The sequence below is a fragment of the Hyperolius riggenbachi genome, chromosome 11, assembly GCF_040937935.1.
Source record: "Hyperolius riggenbachi isolate aHypRig1 chromosome 11, aHypRig1.pri, whole genome shotgun sequence".
NCBI lineage: Eukaryota > Metazoa > Chordata > Amphibia > Anura > Hyperoliidae > Hyperolius > Hyperolius riggenbachi.
Genome location: NC_090656.1, coordinates 206,241,758 through 206,265,710, shown reverse-complemented (window position 1 = coordinate 206,265,710; position 23,953 = coordinate 206,241,758). Strand labels below are relative to the sequence as shown.

Below are 23,953 nucleotides of genomic sequence, written 5' to 3'. Positions count from 1 at the left end.
CTTGGACTTGGTTGCAAGGGACAGAGAACTGTTTAGGAACTGGACTGAATTGCTCAGTAGACCAGCCCCTTTCCCCCAGCCCCACAACGGTACTGTGTATTGTATATGCTGTAAAGTGGATTGTTGTACAAGAAGACCTTTGTAGCTCAAATAATTTGCATGTAACTAACCTTTATATTCCACAGCTTTTACCGGTGCACCGGCTGTGAAGACCAGGAGATTGTATTTGATTTGACCTTTGATGTGCAAGGGAAGTGTGTTGTGTCATTGAAGTGATCACTATTAGGTCCAAAATAAACCTTTGATCATTTCATCTGAGTCAATGTCTGGTGGATTCCCCTCAGCCGAGGCCTGTGCTAACGGATAAATCGGGTTACAATTCTATTATATATGATTCCTGGCTGGGAACTTCTCCCTCCATCATGTGCTATTGTTATGAGTATTGATCCATGTGTGTTTGTAGTATAATGTCTGAACTGCTCTGTATAACTTGTTCTCTATACTTAAATAAAGAATATTAAAAAAAAAAAAAATGGATGAAAGAGGACCCTTAAAGGACCCATCTGGCCCAAGAGCTCCGGTGCAGTCGCAACCTCTGCATCCCCTATTGCTATTAGGGATGCAACAGTATGAAAATCTACGGTATGATAACTGTCTAAAAAAATACCATGGTATACAGTATTAAACAATTATTTGGAGCCGGGCCTCCCCCTTACATTAAATAATGTAAACCTCCCCCCACCAGTATGGTAGCCAGATGTGCCCCACTCCCCCTGCATACATATGCTAAAGTCAGAGAGATGGAACACGAGAAAAGGAAGGAGGAAGAAGTAGTACATGCGCGCAGGACCCCGGCAAAGTATGTATGTTACGAAGTCCCCAGCAAATTAAGTATGTTGCTGCATCGCATTCCCGCCACTGAGTTGCCAGGCCCCTCCCACCCCACGGAAACCGGTAAAACGCGATTACACATGGTATGATTACCATGCACAATCAAACCGCGGTATACCATCATACCGGAATACCACGGCAACCCAAATTGCTACGCCACTGTGTCAGCTTCCCATACCCATACCTTACTAGAGTACCCCCAAGCTTGCAGGCACACTGCTCCTGTAAAAAAAGGACAACTTGGTTTAGTAAGTTTTATTAAATTACTGCCTATCTCTAGTTATTCGTGAAGTTAACCCAGGGCCGGGCCGAGGCATAGGCTGGAGAGGCTCCAGCCTCAGGGCGCAGTGTAGGAGGGGGCGCACAATTCATTCAGCTGTCATTCCTAATTGCGTTTTAAGCAGAAAGAAATAAGAAAAGGGGATACATGGATGTGACTGCAAGCCAGATAACTAGATATTAAGGTGTTGGGGAGGTTGTGGGCCCTGTGGCACCTCTTAGTCTAATAGCAATCAGTGTGTGACGGCTGGGGTGGGAGGGATGGGGGGCGCACTTTGGTGTCTCAGCCTTGGGTGCTGGAGAACCTTGTCCTGCCTCTGAGTTAACCCCCTAAGCTCCTATGATCATTGCTGAGACTTCTTAGATGCATATTACAAACAAGCATTCTCTTACCAAATTCCAAGAGTCAGCCTTACAAACCACAATTCTCTCCTTTCACCCACTCTGGCTGAGCCACCCCCTTCCATAACCCCCAGTGGGGGATGAGCTGAGTGGCTGTTTAGCCACGCTTACCTCCTGTGTCCTGATTGTCATGGGTAGGGAATGGTACTTTCCCTCCCCAAAAGCATCACTGCTCCCCTGGGCCCTGTGTTTAGAGGGTGTCCAGCTGTTTTTATCAAAATCAATGGCTTTCCAGAACCTTTACAAATATTATTTAGCAAACTGGTGGTTGAGGTAGATAAATGTAATGTTGCAATGGTCCTGGAGGCTGCAGAGGTTGGCTCATTTTAAGCTCTTAAGGTGTCCATACATCGAATCTGATTAAAGGAGTTATCAGCAAAATAATGAAAAATGAGCTTTACTCACCAGGGGCTTTCTCCAGCCCTTTGCAGCCGACTGTCCCACGCCGACCACTCCACTCCCCGCTGCTGTCCCGGTCTTCGTGGTCGGTATTCAAGCCGACCGCGGGATCGGCCTTACTGTGGCTGTGCAAAGCTTCGCTGTAAATCATGCCCACGTGGGCCACGGTGAACTGCGCAGGCGCAGTTCAGTAGTTCGTGGGCATGATTGACAGCGGAGCGTTGCGCAGCCGCAGTAAGGCTGACCCCGCGGTTGGCCTGAATACCGACAATGGAGACCGGGATAGCGGCGGGGAGCGGAGCGGTCAGCGTGGGACAGTCGGCTGCAAGGGGCTGGAGGAAGCCCCAGGTGAGTAAAGCTCATTTCATTTATTTCATTATTTCGCTGATAACTCCTTTAAGAAATAAATAAATAAAAACTGGCTATATACTGCAGGCCAATTCCTGTCTGATTTTAGCATGAAATCTTCAGGGAAACAGCTGAGCCCGCCGCGTCCGCACTGACGCTGTATAAATGTGTCCTCCCGTGTGCATTTATACATTACTTGTCCTGAGTCAGCCTTCAACGCGTTGTCTGTAACCTCCGGGCGGCTCTCAGAACACGCCACTGGCGCATAGTGTCTGACGTCATACCCTATGCACCGATGGGGGGGGGGGTGTGTTTCGTCATTTGTTCCGATATTGGCCGCCATACACCCGATGAACCAACATCGACCCGTCATCTTGCACCAGGTGTGATCAACCAACGCAACCAATTTTGGCCACATCGTCGGTCAGGCCTGCACTTGGCGGCACCAATTTTCAACCAATTCAAAATTTATAATCGAATTTGTTGGTCGATCGGCCGCCAAAGTCGACTGATGTATGGGCACCTCTAGCTGCTTTTCTGTGGCCTTAAAGAGACTCTGAAGCGAGTTGAAAAATGGCTTTTTAGCTTATAATCAACATGGGCATGCTTGCCCCAGCTAAAACGCCGCTATCCCGCGACAGAACGAGTGGTCTTTACCCCTCAAATCCCCCCCTGCAAAATCCACGACCATCTTGGTCGTAGATTTTGCTGTTCATGGAGGCAGAGCTAATGGCTGTAGCCCTGCCTCCATGCGTGTCTATCAGCGGCGGATCTCCGCATCTCCCCGCCCCTCTCAGTGAAGGAAGACTGAGAGGGGCGGGGAGAGGTGGCGATCAATGCTGATAGACGCGCCGAGAGGCAGGGCTGCGGCCGTTAGCCCCGCCTCAAGCAGAAAGCTCTCCCTGCACCGCACGGAAGGGATTTGGGGGGTAAAGGACCCCCGTTCTGCCGCGGGATAGCGGCGTTTTAGCTGGGGCAATCATGCCCATGTTGATTATATGCTAAAAAGCGATTTTTTTACTCGCTTCAGACTCTCTTTAAAGAGAGTCTGAAGCGAGAATAGATCTCGCTTCAGACCTCGAAGATAGCAGGGGCACGTGTGCCCCTGCTAAAACGCCGCTATTCGGCGGCTTAACGGGGGTCCCTTACCCCCCGAAATCCCCTCCGTAATGCGGGGGATCTCTTCCTGGTTGGGGCAGGGCTAACCGCCGCAGCCCTGCCCCATGCGCGTCTGTCAGACGCGTACCTCCGCCTCTCCCCCGCCCCCTCAGTCTTCCTACACTGAGAGGGGCGGGGGAGAGGCGGCGATGAGCTGAGAGGCAGGGCTGCAGCCGTTTGCCCTGCCTCCAGGAAGAGTAAAATCTACGACCAAGTTGGTCGTCGATTTTGCGGGGGGTGGGTTGGGGGGTCAGGGACCCCCGTTTAGCCGCGGGATAGCGGCGTTTTAGCAGGGGCACACGTGCCCCTGCTATATATAAGCTGAAGCGAGATTTTGTCTCGCTTCAGTGTCTCTTTAAAAGAAACACTAGATTAAAAACCGACTGATGAGATAAAAAATTATATCTATCCTCCTTTTCCTAATAATTACTTTTTAGCTATTCCACAGTTCTCTTTCATTTTAAATCTACCTTTTAAGTTCTGTTTCATTGTCTCAGCTCAATGACATGCATTTTACATCTGCTATTTCCATATCATTTTGCCTTTAGACATTTTACATTGAAAAGAGCTATAGTGAGACTTACCTAACACCTGCAGAGCAGTTTTACCCGATGCATCTCGTGGTGTGTTGATCACTTTACAGGTATATTCTCCATCATCTGATATCTGGACGTTGGGGAGGTGCAGCTCAGCGTTACCCTTCAGGATCTCCTCCACATCCATATAACTTCCATCTCGATGAAGTGTCACGCCTCCATTATTATAAACATACACATTATTTTGATTATTCTTCCATTCTACTGCTATTGCTTTACTGTTATCCATGTTAGCTATATTACAGGAGATGGTGACATCCTGTCCTCTCAGTGCATATACCGGTGATGGGCCCATCGTGACTTTCAGATCTTCTACAAAAACATAAAATCATGAATTAGAAAAGCTACCATTGCATTGCATTATTTCATCTCATTTTCAAAAGATTTCCAAAGTTTTGGCACATCCTTTCCTCACAGGCTTCTATAGGTGCATCTGACTGGAGAGGAGGTGGGAAGGGCCCTTCCTGCTATTGTCCTCAATATGCCTGCCCTGTATAACTTTATAGACCTGACGGTCTACATAGTCTTCTACCTGAGTGTATTTTATGCATTTGTATTAATAAAGTACTAGTAAAATAATGTCTGATGGGCATTGCACATGTTAATAGGTTACAGGGAGATTATTATAGACATGGGTGTGCCTACAGGGCCAGCCTTTCACTTGAGCGGTCAGAGGGCTCTTTTATACCAAAAATCGCAATTGCATTTTGCATTTCACGTTTTTCGACCCCTCTGATAATGCTACTATGCATGCACAGTTAGGAGACCCAGTAGGCATACCTCCCAACTTTTGAAGATGTGAAAAAGGGACACTTAAGCCATGCCCCCTGTGTGGCCTTAAGCCACACCCCTGCTTTTGCAGGAGGGTGACAATGGGAGGAAAGAGTGTGCGGAGGAGGGTGCCACTGGGTGGAAAGGAGGGTGTCAGTGGGTGGGAAAGGAAGATGCCAGTGGGTAGGAGGAGAGTGCCAGGGGGAAGAAAAAGGGTGCCAGTAAGTAGGAAGAAGGTGCCAGAGGGTAGGAGGAGGGTGTTGGTGGGAAAGAGGAGGGTGTCAGTGGGCAGGGAGGAAGGTGACACTGGGTGGAAAGGAGATTGCCAGTGGGTGGGGAAGGAGGAGGGTGCCAGTGGGTAGGAGGAGGGTGCCAGTGGGCAGAAAGGAGGGTGCCAGTGGACAGAGAGAAGGGTGACACTGGGTGGGTAGGAGGGTGCCTGTGGGTGGGGAAAGAGCAGGGTGCCAGTGGGCAGAGAGGAGGGTGCCAGTGGCCAGAGAGGGGGGTGACACTGGGTGGAAAGGAGGGTGCCACTGGGTAGAAGGAGGGTGCCAATGGGTGGGAAGGAAGGTGCTAGTAGGTAGGGGGAGGTTGTCAGTGCCAAGGGGGAGGTTATCAGTGGAAAGGGGGGAGAAGGGTGCCTCTGGGTGGGGAGGAAAGTGCCCGTGTGTGGGGAGGAGATTTTAAGTTCCCTGCGTAGGAGATTGCCCTGGGCAGAGGAGAGGTGAAAGAAATGATCGAGGCACCAGCCGCCCCATTGAGGGATGCGGGAGCTGGCTTCATTCCTCCCTCCCTCTGAATGAACCCCCCTACTGTGAATGTGTCCCCTCCTGTATGCAGAGTTTGCGCAGTGGTGCGGGCAGTCATCTTACCTTTGATCCATGCGCACCGGCAACTGGAGTCTCTCTGCTTCCTGTTTACTATGACGTCACAGGAAGCAGATTGAAGATGGATGCCAGTACGCATGGATTCTCGGCCTTTTGGCTAAGATCAAGTGTAGTATCTGTTCTTGAGGGTTTTGGGGGGACCTGGAGGGATGGCACAGTGGCAGTGTGTCCCTTCTTGTCATAATTCCCCAGAGGCTGATGGAATGGATCTATACCATGGTCGAAGCTGAAAGGCTGAGGGCTTTGCTTAGGCGTACTGCCCCTGGAAGTGGCGCTCCAGGTGCTCCTGAAAAAACCTGGGATGTGGCAGATCCCAGGCGGAAGTAGGGTGCTTTGGTCTGTACTGACCATATGCATAGCCAACTAACGCAGCTCCCCGGCCTTTTGGCTAGGGAGAGTGTGGAATTTTTATCACTCCGGCCGCAAGGTCGGGGCCAGCTTGCTGGCACCGGGGACTTGTCCCCTGGGGACTTCGGTTCCCGCCCTAGCTCCCTCTCGGGGGAGCCACCGACCATGTGGACACGGTTGCCACATGGCCAGGCCCTTTGGGTAACCACTGGGCAGGTTGGGGTCCTTCTATCCTTCGGGTGTTGGAGGACCCAAGAAACCCCCTGAGCCAAAAGGCAAAGGGGGAAGGTTCCCTTCGGGGAACACCGGAAGGACCCTGCTGTATTGTGGGGTCCGTGGCTGCCAATGCATGTTTTGTGGGGGTGCTTTAGGGCACTCACGCTTTTTCCGTGCATGGGCATTAAGGCCTTGCTTACCCGGGAATCCTGTTGCGTGCAACAGGAGCCAAGAAAGCTTAAAAAAAAACAAAAAACAAAAAAAAGGTAAGCTGACTGCCAGCTCCGCGGCGCACACTATGCATATGGGACACACACACACACACACACACACACACACACACACACACACACACACACACACACACACAGTAGAGGGTATTCAGAGGGAGGGAGCGAGGAATGAAGCCGGCTCCTGCATCCCTCAATGGCGCGGCTGGCGCCTCGATTATTTTTTCTGCCTCCACTATGCCCAGCCGGCCGGGATACAAGGGGGAGAACCCGGGATAGCGGGTGAGTGCTCCCAAATCGGGACAATACCGACCAATTCGGGATGGTTGGGGGGTCTGAATAGGGAACACTATTCCAAATGAACTGGTTTAGTAAAGTTAGAGGCGGTAAGACTGCTGGTCGAAAGTCCTGGTGAGCAATTTTACACTTGATTTCTTACAAAATCCATACAGGCTGCATTATCAGAGGAGAGAGGCAGCAATAATTATCTTTCAAATACCTGACTGCTGTATTATACCTTTATCCTCTAGCTACTTGTCCCACCCCTTCCCCCTGTTCTCCCCAGGCTTCTCCCCATAGGGTCTGAGAATGAATCAGACAGTAGAGATTTAGCATCTTGTTCTCAGACACTAGGGGGAGAAGCCTGGAACGGTTAATGTCTCCAATCGGTAGGAGGAGGTGAGTAGTGTCGCCTGCTGTGTGACTCTGTGAACGTGCTGCAGCTTCAGGAATTTTTAGGCAACGTTCTGGGCAGCCAAAGTCCATTTTTCTTGCATTAGGCGCATCAGTCAGCCTTTTCACGTATTGGCTGACCAGAACCGGACGCATTCAGGTTGTCTTCTCTATAACAATTATAGGCACGGCTGGTGTAGTGGACAGAGAAGATAGATGGGGATGGTGATTAGAGTGAATGAGAATGTAGATGAAAGCTTGCAGATTGAGTTGTATTATTTATTAGCTTTTTTCCTAAAGGCTTTTACACATGCTAGATGGTCCCCAGCTGACTGGGGCCTAGCATGTGTATAGAGGCCCCTAACCCTCCCAGTCATGTCACCAACAGATGCACACTGCCGAAAATCCAAAGGGATTATTCTCTTCCTGACCTCTCTGGCTCTGTCATATGCAATGTCCCTCCACTCCCCTTAAAGAGGAACTGTAACTACAAAACGGCCCCTGGGGGGTACTCACCTCGGGTGGGGGAAGCCTCAGGATCCTAATGAGGCTTCCCACGCCGTCCTGCGTCCCTCGGGGGTCTCGCTGTAGCCCTCCGTGCAGCGGTGACGCAATATTTACCTTCCTGGCTGCTGCGCAGGCGCTCTGATGCCTCTCGGCGCCGAAGTAGGCGGAAATACCCGATCGCCGTCGGGTCTGCTCTACTGCGCAGGCGCAAGTTTCCGGCGCCTGCGCAGTAGAGCGGACCCGACGGAGATCGGGTATTTCCGTCTATTTCCGTGCCGAAAGTCGCCACAGCGCCCCCGCTGGAGCCAGCAAAGGTAAATATTGAACTGACAGTCGGCACAGTCGCCGGCTGTTCGGAGGGCTGCGGCGAGACCCCCGTGGGACAGAGGACGGCGTGGGAAGCCTCATTAGGATCCGGAGGCTTCCCCCACCCGAGGTGAGTACCCCCCAGGGGAGGTTTTTGTTGTTACAGAGTCTCTTTAACAGTGCCAGTTCTAGGGACAATGGGGCCCCAGGGAAAATTCATCTGGGGGCCCCCATAACCAGCATTAGGGTAGAGGCACCTTTATTTTAGCAAATCCCCCCCACAGCTCTTCAAGTCGACTGATGTTGTCCCCCCCAACTATGGGGCGATGAACTGGCAGCCTGCCATCCAAACACCAAAAGAAATCCTGTAGTGAGGAGGGGGGTGGTGGGGGGAATGCATGTAAGATCACTTTCATGGTCCAGACAGCAGGCTTCAAGATTATCTATCATGCATATTTCCCCCAGCATTTCCCGAGCCCCCCCATCACCTGAAGGGGTGTCCCAACACCCAACACCCCCCCCCCGGGTTTGCATAGAAGGCCTCCCTGCCCACCTCTAGGGTTTTTATAGCAGCCAGGCCAAGCTTCAAGAACCCTCCTATGCACCCTCCACCAAAGTGGAGAGTAAACAATGGACTCACCGCAGGCAGGCACATTTGGTGATTCTGTCAGCAAAAGCTTCAGTGCACTTAGTCTCTCTTTGCGGGCATGCCCACATCACATTATGGGGGCAGCATGCATGTAACACAGCCAGGGAGCCAAAAAGACCACGACACCACCAGCTTCCACCAGGAGGAATCAAGTCCCCGGCTCTTCACATCACCGCCCGCAACGGCACCCAGGCAGACCACACACACTGAGCAGGTGGCTGCCGCGGCACATGACATCTTTGGCTGGCTGGCAAAGGGGGACCAGGCCCCCAGGTACTCTGGGGCTCAGGGGCAATTGCCCCCTTTGCCTTACTTGTGGTGCTGGCCCTGCCCCTTCATACCAACATGTCCCTAGCCTCTAGGCTAGCAGCACGTCTGTACAACACTCGGGAACAAACTGTCACCCGAGGCATTAAGTCCAAATCCCTGTGGGCAATAGTAATTGTGTATGTGTAAGCAAATATTTGAATTCACTTCCATTTACAATTCATTTTGTCAAATTCTAAAGTCTAAAGTCAGTAAAAAAAAAAAAAATTGTACAGCATACGGCTACATTATAACTACACTGCTAAACTGGTGTATAGCCTATGTTACAGCTTAAAAACACAGGGTGGCAAATATCTCTATGTATATGGGTCAGGCTTAAAGGGCAACTGAAGTGAGAGGGATATGGAGGCTGCCATATTTATTTCCTTTTAAGCAATACCAGTTGCCCAGCAAACCTGCTGATCCTCTGCCTCTAATACTTTTAGCCGTAGACTCTGAACAAGCATGCAGCAGATCAGGCGTTTCTGACATCATTGTCAGATCTGACAAGATTAGCCACATGCTTGTTTCTGGTGAGATTCAGACACGACTGCAGCCAAATAGCAGGGCTGCCAGGCAAGTGGGGCCCCCAATGTAAAACTTGCACCGGGGCCCACAGCTCCTTAGCTACGCCACTGACTGGATTCCATGCCTCCCCCAAGGTTAAAGTAATATTGTAACTTTAATTAAAAGAAAAATGAGATACCTGGGGGGCCTCTGGATCCTAATGATACTTTCCCCGTCCTCTTCAGCTAGCCCGATCCCGATGCTGAGACCCCCCCCCCCACACACACACACAAAATAACAATACCAGTCGCCATAGCGTGCAGGCGCCGAAGTAGCTGTCCCTTCAGATCCCAGTGGAAATATCCAAGCCCAATGAGGTCTGATTTACTGGGCAGGCACAAGGCATCTGCACCATGGAGCGGACCCATTCAGACTCGGCTATTTCCACCGGAGGCCATGGGGAAAGAAAAAAAAAGAAAAAAAGAAGGAAACACCGAGAGCCCAATATAGTGTAATATGTACAATAATGGGTAATGAGAGGTATATAGATGAATATACTCACAAGTCAGGGTTACCGTATAGGTAACCACTGTATAGGCAGGTGAGGAGATTAGACCTGTCCTCACTCAGGATTAAGATGCTGCTCTCTGTAGATAGGGAGAAGAAAAGGGGGATTCAACCCCTCCACCAGGGGTGGATGCTGATATTGTAAGAAGGACAGAGGTGCCAAAAGAATAAAATGTATTAAAAGCTTTAAAATTCCTGGGGAGGTGGCGCATGCGTGCCGCCGACGAGACTACATGTGATTCCTCGCCGCTCCGCTCCTTGGCAATCTTCCACCCGTAATAGCAGCGATCTACAGCACCCTTACAGCCCTCAAACCCTGAGGTATTATTTCTGGACATGTCAGGAAAAAGAAGGGAGAAAAACGGGCAGAAAAACTCCACTTCCACGCCCGCTACCAAGCATTCACCCCAGGCCGCCTCCCGCCCCTCCCAATCCAAGATGGCCGACGGGACAAGCCAGGCATCAAGGAGCGGCCCCTCCACTCCAGACAAACAAGAAGCACCTCCGGTTTTCCATCCGGACTTGGACTTGACGCCGCAGCTGCCTCCAATCCATGCGGATCTCCTCACACACATCCAGCGAGTCTTCAGGCTCGAACTAAAGGAGGCGGTCAAAAACATCACGGATCAAATTAAAGATCTAGGCTACCGAGTGGACGCCATCGAAAAACAGGTCGATAACATAGCAGAAGTGCAGGAGGACGACAAACTCCAAATAGATCAGCAAGCTGAGAAAATTGAGATGCTGGAACTCAGACTAGAAGATGCCAAAAATCGCAGCAGGAGAGCAAATGTGCGTGTAAGAGGCCTCCCGGAGACAATAACAGATTTGAAGCCTACGGCCCTCAATCTTTTCAGTGCTCTCTTGCCTCAGATGGACCAGGGCTCCTTCCGCATGGTCCGGATTCATCGAGCACTAGCGAAGCCCCGCAATCCTGACTTACCTCGAGATGTTGTCCTTAAGTTCCAGTATGAGGAAGTCCGCGACCTCGTTCTTGAAGCAGCCAGAAACCTCACTGCTCTCCCCAGTGTACCGAACTCTGTGCAACTTTATGCAGACCTGGCGCCATCCACCATACAGCGCCGCCGAAAATTTCGCCCTGTGACCACCTCTCTCCAAAAGGCTGCGGTGAGATATAAATGGGGTTTCCCCTTCTATCTTTTGCATATAATGGCACCGCATATTCATGCAGATCACTCGAGGAAGGCCATAGACAGCTGGAGCAAGCGGGGATACAGATGGAACCCATGCCTCCTACATCACTGCCACAAAGGTATTCGCGCCCAATTAGGACCTGGTCTTCCAGAAGAAGCCGTCAGCGCTCATCCCAACCTGCGTGAGCTCCCACTGGGTGCACGAAACTCGAACTAAGGTTACGTCCTTACAGGTCAACCTTGCTTCCTACACCTATACTGGTCCTGTAATCACCCTACTCGATCTACCTCCTAACACAGGGACATGTGAGTATCTCATACCCAATATCAACACTCTGGCCCACGTTCCAGATGGGACAATAGCCCTCCAATTATACTGGAAGTTTCTTATATTTATCCAAGGCCAGCTGAGGATAAACTTTTTATAATTGGAGCTGCTGGAACTCTCTGTCATTCTGACTGAGGACCTCATCCCCTCAGATAAACTGAGAAAAGCAATTATCAGGCACGCAAGCATACTCTAATTTTTAACATCCTGGAGTATCTTTCTGACTATATGATAGTTCCCCCTGTCATGGACTCAGCTTTCATTTTACCTCGTTATGCCCTTTTTCTTAAAGATTATGGGTCACAGTAATTCAAGTTGATCGCTGAAGCACAAATTCTCAATGAGGACAACTTTTTTTTTTTGCATGTAAATCTGCTATTCTTTAAAATAAGATCTCCTGATCGTTTTTCTGTGCTATTTTTACTTGCAACTGTTAACCACTAGACGGTGCTGTGGGGACATGTTAGAAACAATTTAGCTACTGCAAATAATGATTTTCCACATAGATGTGGAGATTCCAATGTTGCCCCACTTCCAATGAGCAGAGCTGAAGGCCCGCTAATATTGCTTTTAGCTCTCCTCATTCATATGAGGATATTTTCCTCTACATCCCTTAGTAACCACGTTACCATTATCGCTAGGCCATGTTGGCCAGTTTTGTTGTTGTATGTCTGTTTTAGTTTACAGGTCAATGATTTTATGCATAATTACTACTGCAATATAGATGCTCCGGCTGGAAGGGGAGACACATTGTCGACTAGCATATGGTTCCTATATATAATAGCATTCATTAACCCATAATTATTATGGCCCAAAACTCACCATTTAAACGCAGAAAGGCCTTTATGGATTATCAGAAGTGCTCCCCGGACGTAATATGTATCCAGGAAACGCACTTTACTAAATCATCATTCCCCAAATATTTTCACACTCAATATTAACGACACTTTGCCTCTTCTGCCAATACCAAACATAGAGGTGTTCTTACCTTGCTTAGAAATTCTTAGAAATTCTCTCTGCTTAGAAATTCTCTACCGTTTGTCTTGGAAAATTGTATTAACGATGACGAAGGCTGTTATACTATTTTAATAGGCTCATTACAATCGCAAAAAATCTGCTTAGTAAACCTTTATTCCCCTCCTGAAGCCCCAATGACCCCTATTAATGCTATTCGTAAACACGTAGAGAATTACCCATCCTACCACATCATATGGGCAGGTGACTTCAACATTGCTCCCAACCCAACCTTAGACAGATCACAACAGCCACCCTCCTCCAGACAGCGACAACTCTCTATATCCCTACGCAAAACACTCTCTGAGGTCCATATGGTTGATGCATGGAGGGAACATAACCCAACATCTCGCAACTATACTTTTTTTTCCTCTGCACACCACACCTACTCTAGAATTGACGCTATTCTCTTATCCTCTGCCCTAATACCCAATTTGATTTTCGCCAGACACATGATCAGCACATGGTCAGATCATGACATAGTTTGGATAGCATGCACGCCCCTTACAACCCCTATTGCCCGACCTCCGTGGAGGCTTAATGAGAGCCTTTGAACAGACGTAGAGACAGCTCTAGAGGTGGAAGAACATATAGCTAATTTCTTTCAGCTAAATGATACAGGCTACAGGCCCATAAACCTACTATTAGGGGACAACTTATAAAAATTGCTACACAAAAGAAAAAAGCTAAAACTGAAAAGCAACTCAACCTAGAGCATAAGTTATTTCAATTGCAGATGGCTCATGCCTCTTCCCCTCTCTAGATATTTGTACAAACAAATTCAGGATACTCAACACCAAATAGACATACTCCTCTCAGCTCGGACTGAAAAGGCCATTAGATGGACTAAATCAAAAGCCTATGTGCAATATAATAAGTCCAACACGTGGCTAGCCCGCAAACTCAGACTCCATTAACAAAGTCCTGCAAATTAAGACTAAAACGGGAGTGATCTCATCTGATCCACTCAAAATTCATTCAGAATTCGTGGAATATTATAAATCACTCTACGCTGCCAAAACTTCTGCCCCAGCTTGTCCATCCACTAATCCATTCTATCAAAATTTGGCGCACCCGAAACTCCTTCCAGATAAAGCATTTGCCCTTAATATCCCAGTTTCTGATCTCGAAATTCTCTTAGCCATCAAAAAATTAAAAAATGGGAAAGCACCTCGCCCGGACGGTTTCTCGGCCATATATTACAAAAAAATTAAAAAAACTTCTCATACCGTATCTGAAAAGATTATTTAATTCTATTCTAGATGGCAAAACTCCAGCCCCAGAATTTCTACAATCAATAATTGCTGTTATCCCTAAGCCTAAAAGAGATCCGTTAGATATTAAAAATTACAGGCTCATATCATTATTAAATATTGATTACAAAATCCTAACAGCTACATTAGTAGCCAGACTAAACAAAGTCCTAGGATCACTCATTCATAGGGATCAGGTTGGCTTTGTACCCCTTCGTCAGGCCCCAGATAACGTAAGGAAGATCGTTAACCTGTTACATGTAGTACAATCAAACAAAACCCCCTTCGCATTGCTGTCACTGGACATGGAGAAAGCATTTGACATGATAGACTGGTCCTTTATGCTTGACACATTCCTTCAAGCAGGTATCAATGGTCCCTTCCTTCAAGCTGTCAAATGTCTTTACTCCAATCCATCAGCTCATCTTAAACTTCCTACCGATATTCCAGTTCCCATCCCCATCCAATGAGGAACGAGACAAGGGTGCCCACTCTCCCCTGCCATTTTCGCCCTTATAATAGAGCCCCTAGCTAATAAAATACGTGCTCTGTCCGATATCCAAGGCATAAAGGTTAAATATTCAGAGTACAAGGTCAACCTGTTCGCTGACGATCTCCTTTTAACACTTTCCTCACCCCATACCTCTATCCCTAATTTACTTCAGCTAGTAAAACACTTTGGACAGCTATCTGGACTTATCAATTAGTACAAAGCATAAGGGAGCCTTAGGTATATTCAAATTAGTAGCAAAATTTTAATTCCTATTACTTGCGTACAAAACACCCCAAAAGACACCCAATAAAAAATCCCACCCCTAAAACCACTGTAACCAATTGGCAAAAAATAGGAGAGATTTACTCCTGAGTAAAAATTCCGAAATGGCGCAGGATATTCCAGCTGGAAATAGTCAATCTATTTCTAGGATAGTCACTACTTATGGAGCACACTTTAATGACATTAAAGAAATTTTGAACCGCCATTGGCATCTCCTCACGAGGGACCCCATAATACATAAAATCGTAGGGGATTATCCCCACATGGCAGCACGTAGATGTACAAATTTAAACGATTTACTTACTAGTAGCGATTTCAGCTGGGATAGACGTGCCAAAAAGGAGAAAGCCCGAAAGGGAATGTATCGATGTGGCGGTTGTGACATGTGTAGATACGTGGATAGAACAGATGTGTTTTACAATTTTGATCGCTCCAGATCTTTTCATGTGAATGACTTTATTAACTGTTCTACTGAAAGAGTAATATACCAAATTAGATGCCCATGTGACCTTATTTACATTGCGAAAACCTACAGATCTCTTAACGCCAGAATTGGCGAACATCTGTCAAATATTAGAAGTACAACAATTGAGAGAAAAAAATTAAACCCGTTGGCATTACATTTCAAATCTGTACACAATTCTGAAACTAAAGACTTGAAGGTAATGGGGATTTTCAAACTGAATATCAGCCCAAGAAGAGGCGATTATGATAACCAACTATTAAGGAAAGAATCGTTTTGGATATACGAATGCGGAAGTCTGTATCCGCAGGGACTTAATCGTGACATGAATATTAAGGCTTTTCTGTAAGCTCACAATAAATGCACCGCCTCTGGTCCGCATGAACATTTAAACTTACCCAGACACTCTGCTTTTAATATGCGTTTCGCATACGTTTACAAACTATACCCGCCTGCTTCCAGCATAAATAGGAGGCTTGAGTAACCTGGGTTACACGTCTGATGAAATCCGATAGGATGAAACGCGTCACGTGCGCCTGTGACGCCAACTAGGTGGGCGGTGCCGCGTCCTCCCCGTACCTCCATGCGCTTCCTCTCGCTCTGCTCCTGGCCAAACGTACAGCACGCCATCTCGCAGCCCATCTCCGCCAACAACACGGCTGGCTGCTGCGGGTCTCCAGGCCATCTCGGAGGGGTGAAAGAGCACTGTTCCGTGCCAGGTCACGTGAGTTGGAGGCTATAAAGTTATTACCTGAAGTTACTGTTGCCATACAGGGCTGGAGAGGTTAGACACAAGCTGTGGCTGTAATGTGCATGTAAAAACTACAATGTTTAGAGGTATGCTTTGGAATGCATACGGGTTGAGGATGAAGATACCTTTTCCACGCTAACTTGGCTGTCATATATGCTGTGATTCTCTGAATGGGCCTGAAGATTTAAAATAACAGCGCTGGTTCAAATAGGAGTGCACTCCAGGACTGCAATTATCTTACACAGGTCATAGACCAAGCATTCATGTTGGTTACAGTGGTTTTAGGGGTGGGATTTTTTATTGGGTGTCTTTTGGGGTGTTTTGTACGCAATAGGAATTAAAATTTTGCTACTAATTTGAATATACCTAAGGCTCCCTTATGCTTTGTACTAACTGATGATTTCCATATAGGGTGAGACGAGGTTATTTCACAGGTGATATCCCGTAGTCTTGTCTTTTGTAGCTATCTGGACTTACCCTGAACATTAATAAATCTGAGATACTCTTTGCGAATATTTCCAAACAAAATGCGGAGACTCTAGCCACTAAAATGGGACTCTCTTATCAGTCAAAATACGTCACCTATCTAGGTATTAAAATTTCAACGAATCCTGCGGACCTCTCCCAATTAAATTATAAGCCAATGCTGTCTGAGCTGAGACGAGATTTAGCGAAGTGGAACTCTCCCTCAATTTCATGGTCAGGGCGTATTTATTCTATTTGAATGCTATACCTCTTCAGAACATCGCCTATCCATTTAACTAAAGCCTCACTTAAAAACCTACAGTCTTCCATTTTTAAATTTATAGCTAATAACAAGAAAAGCAGAATAAGACAGAACATCATGCATCTTAACCGGGAAAGGGAAGGACTGGGTGTTCCTGACTTCTTTGGCTACTATAGGGCAGCCCAAGTTGCCCAACTGGCACAGTTACACTCTACCAACAACCGCCCTCTTTGGGCAGATTTTGAGAATGATCTCCTGGCTCCAATTAACCTAGCTGCCCTCCAGTGGTCTCCTCAACTCACTCCTGCTAAATATAAAACACAATCACCTCTATCGGCCCACTCTCTCACTATTTGGAAAAAACTCAGATTTGTCAAAAATCTTCAATCTGTCGTCCCTCTACAAATGCCAATTTTTGGAAATCCTAACTTTCCGCCTGGTTGGGAATCACGACCCTTCCAGTGGTGCATTTCGCACAATTTTTTAACCATCTCCAACTTCCTGGTCGACAATCGTCTTCCAAATTGGACATCATTTTGTTCCCAAACATCATTCCCACCTAAAGAATATTTTAGGGCCCTACAAATTTATCACTTTTTAAATTCACTGAGCCAATCCACGCTCCCTATCTCACCGCGCACTACCCATGAACTCTGGTGTGACCAGAGACCTCTGGAGGGCGGACTTATATCTTACCTTTACTCAGTTATATCTCAACCCTTAGTAATAGTTAAGATCCCAACAATGATTGCATGGGAAGCCGACTTGGGTACGACCCTTACACTTAAACAATAGACCAAATGTTGCCTCACCTTGGCTAAAGGGAGTAGCTACTTTTCACATATAGAAACAAACTTTAAAATTCTTCATCGCACATATCTTACCCCTCAGAAATTACATGCTATGTCTAACGATAAATCTTCTTGCTGTTTTAGGCAATGTGGACAATTAGGCGATATGGCTCATATAAGGTGGTTCTGTCCTATAGCTCAGAAATACTGGGCTCAGGTGGCCACCGCTATAGGCACAGCCCTTGAAATATCCCTCTCACCGGATTCACTTCAACTACTTCTTGAGCATAAGCTGCAAAAGTGGAAATACCCACAACATAGGCTTGCACAACATATAGCCAAAGCGGCCAGACTCCACATTGCTCGCCAATGGTTGAAACTAACTTTGTCACTTGAAATGACAGACTCCATTATTATAGAGATCCTAATATCCGAAAGGTTACTAGCTATAATTAACCACCTCGGCGTTCTGATTCCCAAGGATTTCTGTGCAAAAAGCGGTACATTTAATTTTCAGCACCTTTTTTCCTGTAACTTACCAAAATGAGCCAAGCAAGAGTTAAGTATACATTCTGAGTATAATAAAAGTGTCAAACACTAATTCTTGTCAAAAATAAAATAAAATTTATTAATGGCAAACTGAAATACCTTGCATTTTTCTTCAATGCAGAAATATAAAGAAAATGCAGAAATAAATAAATCAATGCAGAAATAAATAAATGAAGGCAGAAACAAAATTATACAGGGTACAAGTGTACTTTAGAACACTTCTTTAGTGTGGTAGATCTTGAAGCATGGTAATGCGCAAAGTGCCACGTCACAATCTGGACAATAAGTGCGGGTCTCCTTCCGCATCTTTTTGCCATCCTTGTCCTTCTTATTGGAGCAAACAACGCACCTTCTTGTAGGGTTTGCTTTCTGTGGGGTCGGTGGCAAGTACTCCACAAAGTGTCTCCCTGAAAGCCGTGCCGGATTCACGACATATGATGCCCTGCGCCCCGGTCTAGATGTTGACTCTGGTGGGGGGTACTTCATGCAGATTGCTTCCGTCAGCTGCCAGACAAAGTCATGGTGGGGTACAGGCCTTACACAGCTTTTCTTGTATAGCACATAGCCATTCCACAAGCACTGCTCAAGTAAGTGGCGGAATTTTTTTTTATAATATTTCCGCTGCTGCTTGCGGACAGCCGGATAGAAAGTCATGGCTCCATCATCCCTGTCCACACCCCCCATAGTGTTGTTGTAATCCAGTATGGCTTTGGGTTTATCCACCTCCTGTTTACTCCTGTTGGTGGTGCGGACAGTCTCGGCATTATGAATAGTGCTGAGGACACATACATCACGTTTGTCCTTCCACCTTAGAGCCATCATTTTGCCTTTCTGCCAGGCAACGACCTCCCCCTTTTTCAGCTTCCTGGCAGAAAAGGCCGGCGGCAGATTGCGACGGTTAGCCCTCAAGGTACCATAGGCATCAGTTTTATGCTGGACTAGGTAATCAAAAAGTTCAGGGGAGCTGTAGAAATTGTCTGTCGTCAGGCAGTACCCCTGATCCAGCAATGGCTCAATTAGGGTTAGGACAGAGGAGGTGGCACACCCAAACTGGCTGAACTGAGGGGCAAATTTGGTGCCTTTGCCCGTGTAAATTACAGAGTTCCAGATGTACCCGGACTTGGCCTCACATAACATAAACGACTTCACCCCAAAGCGTGCCCTTTTTGATGCAATAAATTGCACCCAGCTTATATGCCATGAGGCTTTCGTCAACCGTGATGTCGCTATCTGGAACATACACAGCCTTGAAGTTCGCAACAATCATCTGGTATATGTCCCAAATTTTTTTCAGCTTGGGTGCGGGATGGGTGGCCTCATCAAACTCCTCGTTGTTTCCGAAGTGCAAATACTTCATGATGAGGGTATACCGTGGCTCGGACATAACAGATCCAAAGAAGGGCGTACTGAGGATCTTATTAGTGGTCCAGTACCACTTCTGCAGCGGCTTACCAACAACTCCCTGGAGGATGACGAGCCCCAGGAACACCCAGATGTCGTTGCTGGTCACAGGTTCCCACTTCCTGCTCCGCGAGAACCTGGGTAGAGAAGATTCCTGCTGATGTTGCGCTGCATAGCGATTCGTCTCCTCAACGATCTTGCGGATGACGTCATCAGTCAGGAAGAGCTCCAGAAAGGACAGCGGACTCTCGTCGCACGCGATCTTCTGCCCCTGTGAAGGGGAACCTGGGTGGCGGAGCTTGAGTGGGGCTCCCCAGCTCACACCAGGTGCGTGCGACCGTCACTGGCTCCTCGGCTTCCTCATCACTGGTCTCCGAAGACAGGTTACCGGGAACCTCGCTGTCTGTCGATTCCTCTAGGAGCTCGTCTTCGCTGTCGCTTGCCTCGAGGACATCCAGCAACTCCTCGTCACGCACACGCCTCCAGGAGGACGAGGCCATGACCCCAAGCAGGGTACGGGGTCACGGGCAGCGACGAAAAAAAAACAAAAAAAAAAACAGCAAAAGCAAACGCACAGGGATCACAGCGTCTTGAAAAAGACGGAAAGCAATACGCAATCTGACAGTAATATGAACGAAGCTAAGGCTGGAAAAAAAGCAGTAATCGCACAGAAATCGCACAGAAATCACAGATGATAGCTGACAACAGACTAACACTGGACGCTGGGGACTCTGAAAGAGGGAGAGCCAGTAACTGTTCAGGGCTTTTATTGAGAGCTGACAGGTGTTTGTGTTTGTGCAAACAACTTTTGAATTATAGTAGCATGATTGGATTACATAGAGTTTGTTTCCCTATGTAATCTAATGATGCTGTCGCCGCGACGGACACTAGGGGGCGCAGGAGCCGGCGTCAGAGGAAGTGGCTGGGCTACGCCATCTTCCCTGACTGCCGGATCTCCGGAGAATTACGGAGAGAAGAGGGGAGCTGGGACCGGAGGATCGGGGGAGCCTGGGACCGGCGATCAGAGCCCAGCAGGAGGGAGAGGGATCCCCGCAGCAGCCGCAGCAGCACAGAGAAGGCGGCGGAAATCACGCGCTGCACAGCGGTGAGTGGGGAAAGTGCTGGACGAGCTGAGCTCGTCCGAAACACTAGCAGCAACTTTTTCTTGGACGAGCTCAGCTCGTCCAGAACGCTAGGGTGGTTAATGATGCTACCTTATCCTTCACGCGAACTTGGCAACCATGGCTTTCGGCCTCCCCAGCTCTAGGTCTAAGATCCAGTGCTCTCTCCTTCTAGGAGCAACATTATATACTAACTTGTCATTCAAAGAATTATGTAAACATAAGTCTATATGAATAATTATCTGACCTGTATGTTCGTTAATCTTGTTTCTTTGTCAGTTAAAAAATGATTTTATAATGTAATATTGCCCTTGATTAAGGGTCTATTCAAGTGCTGTTAATATTCATTATATTCATTAATAAAACTTTTGAAACTAAAATTCCTCGGGAGGCGGTGGTGGACTCATCTCCCCGAAGTAGACATCATACCGTCAATTTGAATACAAACAAGATTATTTTTATACTCCAATTAACAATGCAACGCATTTCGCAGGTATATTCCCGCTTCTTCAGGCAATAACAGATATGAGTACACACAGTACAGTCTCAAGGTCACGATAAGCGCCTCTGTTGAAACGCATTGCACGGTTTATTGGAGTATATAAATAAAGCTGTTTGCATGGAAATGATCAGTATTATGTATTATGTCTACTTCGGAGAGATGAGTCCACCACCGCCTCCCGAGGAATTTTAAAGCTTTTAATACATTTTATTCTTTTGGCGCCTCTGTCCTCCTTACAATACATGGGGAAAGTCGCTACTGCACCTGCAAGCTCTGGCGACAAGTGGATTTTCAGGGGTTCCAGGGCTGGGTCCCCTCTGCTGAAGAGAACAAACAATGGGGAGAAAAAGTCCCTGTGTCTTATACAGCAAAGGCAAGGAATTCCTGACTTACGAACGATACAAATCGCTGACCCGCCGGGGATTACCTGCACTGCCCCTTGTGTGCTGCTCTGCCCGCGTGTGTGCCCATGGCTCCCCGTGTAGTCCTCTCCCTGCCCACAAACTGCGTGTATGTCCGCAAACCCCCCCTTCCCCCCTGACGCTTGTGTCTATGCTCTCCCTGTGTGGTCCACAGCTGCCCGCTTGTGTCGCCACTTTCCCCCGGTGTAAATAGCTGTGCCGCCCCCTTTTTTGCCTAAGCCAGTAACTTCTGCAGGGATCGGAGACCTCTCTTCACTTCCACACTTCAACTCTAGTAATTGCTTATGCACCATCATCAGCAGAAGCCTTCAATAGGTGGAGCCGCATGTGTGAAGAGAAGTCTCTGATCCCCGCAGAAGGCACTGGCTTAGGTAAGATGTGCACGGCACATCTATTTACACCAGGAGAAAGTGGCGACACAAACGGGCAGCTGCGGACCACACAGGGAGAGTGTACACACAAGCGGTGATGGGGGGGGGGGTTGGGCTAGGGTGTTTGCGGACATACATGGGAAGGTACACTGTGGGCGGCATAGGGACACCTAGGGACAGCAGGACACATACTAGGAACATACTGAAGGTAGCAGGACACATACTGGGGACATACAGGGAACACCTGGGGACAGCAGGACACGCACTAGGGACATACTGGGGACAGCAGGGGTATGCTGGGGACAGCAGGGGACATGCTGGGGACAGAAGGGGACATATTGGGGACAGCAGGGGACAGGACACACACTAGGGACATACTGATGGTAGCAGGACACATACTGGGGACATATTTGAAACACCTGGGGACAGCAGGACACACACTAGGGACATACTGGGGACAGCAGGGGACATACTGGGGACATACAGGAAACACCTGGGGACAGCAGGACACACACTAGGGACATACTGGGGACAGCAGGGGACATACTGGGGACAGCAGGACACACACTAGGGACATACTGGGGGCAGCAGGACACACACTTGGGACATACGGGGGACAGCAGGACACACACTAGGGACATACTGGGGACAGCAGGACACACACTAGGGACATACTGGGGGCACCTGGGGACAGTGGGACACACACTGGGGACAGAAGGGGACACACTAGGGACAGATGGGGGACACAGGAGGACACCAATTGGGGAGAACATCTACAAAACGCTCCTGGAATATTGCTCTAAAGTCGGTTGCCATTGACTGTAATGTAAAATGCGGAAAATCCGCATTACCGATATGCAGTAATTTTATGTCAGTCAGAAGACTCAGAATGTATAAATGAATCAGAGAATGGGGATTTAAGCGGAAATTTCCGCATTCTCTGATTGGCTTATTCATTCAGAGTCTTCTGATTGGCTTAAAATGACCACACATCGGGTAATGCGGATTTTCCGTATTTTACTTTACAGTCAACGGTGGTTAATAGCAAAGCGCCCGTAGGTGCTAGAAACACCACATTTTCAGGGTATGTTAAACAGAAGCGTGGGAACAAGAGGAGAAAAAAAATCAAAAAGACCTCGTAGTTTTTGATAAAATCAATGTTAAAGTCGGCGGAAATGAGGAAATTGCATTTCCGCTGAATCTGAACGAGCATCCCAAGCGCTCATTAAAGGAAACCTAGAAGCCATTAAAAAAAAGTTGAACTAACCTGGATCTTCTACTGGTCCCCTGCAGCCACCGTCACAGAATGATCCTCCGGTCCCCTGCAACCACACAATTTTGTTTTTGGCGACTCAGAAAAGTGGATGGCCGCGGCACTTGCACGGCCCTGGGCGTGCGCGTACTCGATCATGCTCCCGTCGCTGGGAGTGTCCTGCACATGCGCAGTATGAGTTGCTGCAGGTGACCGGAGGATCGTTCCGTGACTACGTGGGCACAGGGCGGCTGCAGGAGCCCGGTAGAAGCCTCAGGTAAGTTTATTTTTGTTTTGTTTTTTTAATGGTTTTAGGTTCACTTTCATGCGCACATTATCCAGAAAGGACTGTAGAAAGTGAATTTTGATAACATCATGGTCCATTACATCGCAGGGATGTCAAAATGCCCATACAATGTTATGGGCAATGCATTTACATGCAGCAAAGCAGTGTGCAGTAAGGCGCATAGTATGAAAGCACCCTGACACATACCCCCCAACTTTTTGAGATGAGAAAGAGGAACACAAGCCACACCTCTGCCACTCCCCTGATCATGCCCTGGCACAACCCTAGTCACGTATACCATAAAGATTTCATAAGAAAAATACGTTGTTTTTTAATTCAAACCACACTAGTGCTTTCTATCCCGGTTTATTTTCCTTCATATTAACATTTTAAAATTAGTAATATATCAAGGATGGGAATACAGTTTAGAATCAAACACATTTTGTTGTAGAGATATACAGTATATATATTTACATAGGACAAAGACCTAGAAGAGGGACAAAGTAGGTGCACAGAGGGACAGGGCTCCAAAAGAGGGACAGTTGGGAGCTGTGTCACTCCAGCTTTCAACACTGAGAAAATTAGACAATAGGGTTTGCAAGGTAATTTTAATTCACCAACAAGGTAGTCCGTGTAACTCAATTAGTGCAACCCTTAGTGCAACCCACGTTACCTAGGTAATGGGAACATTGTTAAAGTGACACTTAAAGCAATCCTGAAGCTAAAAAAAAGATATGCGCGAGACAGCACGCTC

The 23,953-nt window shown here is 47.6% G+C and overlaps 1 protein-coding gene and 1 pseudogene across 3 annotated transcripts in view; one reads left to right on the top strand and one right to left on the bottom strand.

The window, feature by feature from the left end:
* Positions 1-23,953, bottom strand: part of LOC137539229 (natural cytotoxicity triggering receptor 3 ligand 1-like) — a 162,992-nt gene that overhangs the window by 75,454 nt on the left and 63,585 nt on the right. For all 3 annotated transcript variants that reach the window (XM_068261767.1, XM_068261768.1, XM_068261766.1), the window contains exon 2: positions 4,062-4,385. In XM_068261767.1, coding sequence (XP_068117868.1) covers positions 4,062-4,385 — 324 coding nt within the window. The remainder of the gene's footprint in view (positions 1-4,061; positions 4,386-23,953) is intronic.
* On the top strand, positions 5,809-5,945 carry LOC137539345 (U2 spliceosomal RNA; annotated as a pseudogene).